The 5,544-nt window shown below is 42.3% G+C and overlaps 1 protein-coding gene across 1 annotated transcript in view; it reads right to left on the bottom strand.

Moving 5' to 3' along the window:
* The window catches only part of TBC1D32 (TBC1 domain family member 32), a 69,983-nt gene extending 68,596 nt beyond the window's left edge, over positions 1–1,387 (bottom strand). The window contains exon 1 of the mRNA XM_057368976.1: positions 1,306–1,387. Within this exon, the coding sequence (XP_057224959.1) occupies positions 1,306–1,371 (66 nt within the window). The 5' untranslated portion in view covers positions 1,372–1,387. The remainder of the gene's footprint in view (positions 1–1,305) is intronic.
* Positions 1,388–5,544: the final 4,157 nt, after the last annotated feature.

Genomic DNA, 5,544 nt, shown 5'->3' with positions numbered 1-5,544 from the left:
AAATTTGAAACTAAACTCTCTAAGCACCTGTGAATAAACAATACATACATATTTGGAAGAGACAATACAGGAAATTACTGTTTAAGAACCAAACAGTATCAACTGGGAAAAAAAAAAGAAAAAACACAACAAAAAAAAAGCCATACAGCACCAGCTGGAAGAGTGATATTTTAAGAAAAGTAACAGTTCATCAAGCTAGCACTTCTCTGTGATAAGTAGTGCAGCTGCTAAACATTTTACTTTGATCCAACATAATTTAATATCAACTCGGTCATYTTACCAGAAATTTTATTACACTAAACTCAAAGCAAACACACAAAACACCCCAAATCTCTTGCAAAAATTTTAATCCACTGATTTGCAGCCCTCCTTCTTATAGAATCTCAAGATACTTAATCAAAGTCAATGCATTTTTAGGTCTGTATAAACTTTAACTTCAGATAATAACCTAATTCCCTGGGAGGGSGTGGAAATCACCTAGTATTTTTGTATAACTAGGCATTTTTAAAAGCGCATCATTTCTAGATATTGGCTGGCTGTCAGCACAATCATGAGAAATCATGAGAATACTGCAGCTTCACCTCCAGTTTGCCTTGTGAAGTCTTTACCTGACTTATGTAAACCCTAACAAAAACATGTATCGTACATTTTATTTTTAAGGGTCTGTGGTTTGCCGTGCTAGGCTTTTTGGTGGTTGTTGGTTTGCGGGTTATTTCCCMGCAGGCACATTCCACATTCAGATTCAACACTTAAATTGCCGTTTGCTCCCTTAAAAACAACTTTATGTAAAGCCCAGTTTGGCCAGTCTTTTCAAGGTCCCGGCACTGTCCTAGTAGCGCAAATCCTGCCCCACAACCCCGGGGACATTTAGAAGCGGCCTGCTGTTGGTGCTTATTTACCCTTACACAAGCCTTTGCCKGAGCAGGGAGGCAGTTTTAGCAACAAACCAAGGAGAGGGTTTTACCRCCCGTCATTCAGCTGCACAACAGTGTTGGGCAGCAACCAGGATTAATTCCTGKGACAACCCATACACGAGGAGAGCAGCTGCTCTCTTCCCAAGCGCCGGGAGAGGCAGAGCCTGCCCAGGTGCTTCCCTCAGTTATCGCTGACAGCGCTGGCGGGCTCTGCCCGGGCACCTCGGATGCTCTCGCCCCACGGACCTGCTCAGTTCCGCCACTCCCCCCGCATCCCAGTCCCGCCGAGCCCCAGCCGGCTCCCAGCCCGGACCCCGCTCCGCGCCCCGACCCGCCGGGATTCGCCGCCCCGACCCGCCGGGATTCGCCGCCCCGACCCGCCGGGATTCACCTTGGGCGGCCGCGGCCCTTGGCAACCGCGGCGCCGCCGCCGAGTCTCGCCGGGCCCTGGAAACATCGCGAGAGGCCGCTCGCGCCCCGCCCGCGCGGGATGGCGCTGCCATGGAGCCGGGTGCCCTGAGGGACCGGCTGGAGCCTCTCCGCGGGCGGATAGGGGCAGAACTCCGGCAAAGCTCACCGAACACGCAGCTCTTTGTGCCTTCAGGCTCCTCTCTGTTCAGCCCGGTGATACATATGGTCTATATCAAAGTGACAAGGTGCTTATGAAGCCTAGTAATTGAAAACTTTCTGTAGCCCTTTTATACGTTATCAATATAAGAATGTAATAACTTTTTACATATTATTGAAATACAGTGTAATCGCTTTAAATATATTATCAGTGATAGCTTTTTTATGTATTGCTATAAGTTTTTTAATAGTGTATTAGCAACGTACAGTGTACCAGCTGCATGTAATCTAACCAGCTGGATTAGTACATAGGTACGTGAAATGACCAAGAGACATAAATCAGAAAAAGTTCTGAAGAAAGTAGACAGGTGGATGCTATGAACAAGGAACAGTAGAGAGCACGAATGAGAACTTGTCAGAAGCACGGGACAGTCAGTGAACTAATTGAAAATTACAACTTGGAAACTAGAAAATACCCATGAACGTCACAACTGCGCATGCCCTGAAGACAAAAGTTAAAAAGTCCACCGTGATGAAGAGGATGGTATCCCGTGACCACCGAATTGAGGATGACACATGCGCACTTGTAAAACTGTGATATCATCTATTCCCGTACCCAAACACCCATGTGGTATGGGGGGCAGTGACAATGTTCGTGTTACACCGTGTTTACTGTATAAATATATGCTAATTTGAAGCAAAGGCAGGTGGGTTAGGAGGAGAAATCCCCCACACCTCCAGCGCTACACCAACGCTGCAATAAACAAATACCTGCTCTATAGACACTGGTCTATGGAGTTTTATTTCTAGGCCTTTTTTGGGCATCACGGGGGTGGTGGCCCCTAGGTTTCCCACTGAAATCAAGGGAATACGGTCATGCCGTTATTCCCAATTTGCATCAGCAGGGGAGCAGATTGTCTCAATAAATTAAATAATGAACAGCAAGGTATATTCTCCCTTCTGTGTTGAAGAAAACACTACAAGAACATCAACTAGTATTTTCCTCTTCAGCAAATTAATGCGTAATACAAAACCAGCAAAAGCAGTTTGATTTGAAATAATTTCTGTTAGTTCTGCCATAATAAACCAGAATTTAGTTACCGTGAACGCTCATAGTGATGTTTGTCAATGCTTGCATGCAAGGGGCTACATTGTGCACTATTATCCTTTCCTCCTGCATTTTTCTAATGGTTCTGATGGTCGATAATGCTAATCTTCCATGATTACTGTTCCTTTAATGCTAATCTTCCATGTAATGCTAATCATCCATGCGGACTTGTTCCTTTAGCTGCAACTGTAGCCCCTTTTAGTTAAAAGAGCACCACCTAAGTGTGGGGATGCACTTGCACAGTAGACCTAAGCTTGTAAACTGCAGAATTTCTATCAAGAAGGATTGATTCAAGGGTTGAAATATAAACCTATCTCACTGCCACATCTCAAAAAGAAGAGTTGCAACAGAGTTGCTGTGATTTCTTTAACACCAGTTTCTTCAATGCTTGGATGTGGCCAGTGCCGTCAGGTACCCACAGAATAAAGCTGGGAAAATTGTCTGCTGAGTACTGCTTGCAAAGGGTTTCCAGTAAACTCACCAGAGTCCTGTTAGCTTGGCCATGCACTCCCCATCTTCTGGTACACTGTTTGGCATGGACTACAAGTCGCAGCGGCTTATTCCTCATCCATGCCAGGCTCTTCCTTCACAGGCAGCAGAGTGGTTTGGTTCTTTTCTGTCCTCATACCAACTGAGAGGTTCTGTGGTGCAACACTTCTAATTCCTCTATCACTTCACAAGCACTGATTCAAGTGACAGCATTTCAGTTTCATAGCAGATAAGGAATAGAAAAAAAAAAATCAATTTACGTCGTGTTCAGCATTCCTATTCCTTGGTGGAAGAGCCTCCTTTTTAACAAGCCTTCCCTATCTTATGAAACACTTTATAAGAAAAGTTGCACTGGTAGTGGCATCACAGAAAGATGTCCTTGTGATGCTTGTGGTGTTTCTGAAACTCTTTCATTCCTTCCTACACTCTCCCAATTTTGTATTTCATCCAGCTTTTTTTTCTATTGGAATCTGGAGCTGTTTTGCATGAGCAAAGCTGGCAGACCTCAGATGCCATTGGCCATGATTATTAGGATACATCCAGGCAGACACCATCTGAGGGTGATACTCCAGAGTGAGCAACACTGTTCTGAAATACATGCATTATGTGGATGATGTCAATAGCACGAGAGAAATTGCAGGCACTGTGAAATTGTTCATGTGGATTTCACACTGGTGAAATTCCACTCTCCCTTATATTAGGAATTCCTTCTTGGTAAAAATATTCCAGATGTTCTCTCTTGGTTATACAGACAGGAAAGCCTGGCTCCTAACCCCTGTTCAGGAAGGCACGAGATGCAAATAACTTTTCTTAAGATCTGTCCATTGTTAGAAAGTCACACTGCTGACTTATATAATTTTAGAAACTTCAAGGAAACAATAAATGCACAAGTTCTTTGAGTGTATAGCATATAAGGTAAGCAGAGTTTCAAACTGTGAAACATTATGGGAATGGGAGTAATTTAAGTATTGTAGAGAAGTTTTACTTAATTGATACAATTCTCTCTCCATTCCTTTAACGTGTCCCAAAATTTGAATTATCAGAGTTTATTCCAAATTTTTGCAAATTTAACATGTTTCTTCAGTGTCTTCAATGTGGCAGAAAGAAGGAAACCCTGGAAAACAAAGGAATCTTCTTTACAGCTGGTGGTAGTAGAAACAGCTTGTCTTGGTGATCATGTAACTAGGGAAATAATTTCTCTCCTTTCTGCTCTTTAATTTTTCTTTCAATGTTACTTCCCACAAGACCACTCTTTTTTCTGAATAACCACAAAGGTCTGGAGAGATTTTGATTTTATGTAGGTGGTGCACAGCCATTAGTTTCTCCAAGACTGTTCAGTTAAAACTTCCACAACTTTGTATGTAGGACATACTAAAGGAATTGGATTTTAGTATCTGATAGAATAATTTAGTGGAAGCAGTAGGTATTGAAATCCCACTTGAAGCCTTTTCTTGGCTGATGCAATTTTCAAAGGGGTATATACCAGAGAATGAAAGGGGAAGGCAAATTACACTTGACCAGAAAAAAAAAAAAAAAAAGGCCAAGCAAAWCAAAGGCAACTTTCTATATTCCCTTTTCAGAGCTAGATCAAGACCAGAAAGAGCCAAGGTGTCCTCATTTTAGAGTTTCCCAAACTAGGACTAAGATAGATGTTAGGAAAGGGGACGTAAGTGTGAATTCTGGTTCTGGAGGTAGCTAAATAAGTCTGTACCACCTTTCTGCACATTCTGACATCCCTTAAGAAGTTCTTGAGTCTCCAAATAAAAGATGAAGGCACTTAATCAACCCTTGTATGACCACGGTGGCATTTGTTGCCCTCTCACATCACTTTTATGGCAGTTTYCCAAGTTTGGAGGAACAATGAACATGTTTTAAGACCTCATTAGATCATAATCTAATCATAAATATCAAAAAGGAAACTGCTTAAAATATTACTGCTGATGGGAAAATCTTTTTAAACAATCTCCAAAGGAAATTTTCTATTTTGGAGGCCATCTGTCCTTTCCTCCCTGWGCACTCTGGGGAAATACTAACCCATGGCTAGATGTTTCCGTTAAAGAAAGCACTAAGGACATGCTGGGTAAATGGTCACAAGGGCTGCAGGCTGRAGCACTTATGCTATCAGCTGCACTTGGAAGTTTTGTGTTAAAGCACATGCATAYAGAATTTATATCAGTTCCATAACAGGGAAAATGTAAACTGTACCGACTGGTCTAAAGTTACATCAGATGACTTTGTAGGTTCCTGTTGAGAGCTAAGCTGGCATGAGATGCATGTAAGCTCTTACAGGAATCAAAAAAAATAAATTGGGACAGTTTGCTTATTCAGTAATTAAACTTCAGTTATGCTGACATTTCAAAAAGACTGAWGATCTTACTTTGCTGTTCCTGATCTCTTTCTTCTGAAAAGTGAGAAGCTGGCAGGAAATCAATAGGACTCTCYGCATAACATTGTAAAGCACCAACT

The sequence above is a fragment of the Malurus melanocephalus genome, unplaced genomic scaffold (genome assembly GCF_030028575.1).
Source record: "Malurus melanocephalus ecotype Western Australia unplaced genomic scaffold, MMel_1.1 scaffold_100, whole genome shotgun sequence".
Classification (NCBI taxonomy): domain Eukaryota; kingdom Metazoa; phylum Chordata; class Aves; order Passeriformes; family Maluridae; genus Malurus; species Malurus melanocephalus.
This window is presented reverse-complemented; position numbering and strand designations above follow the sequence as displayed.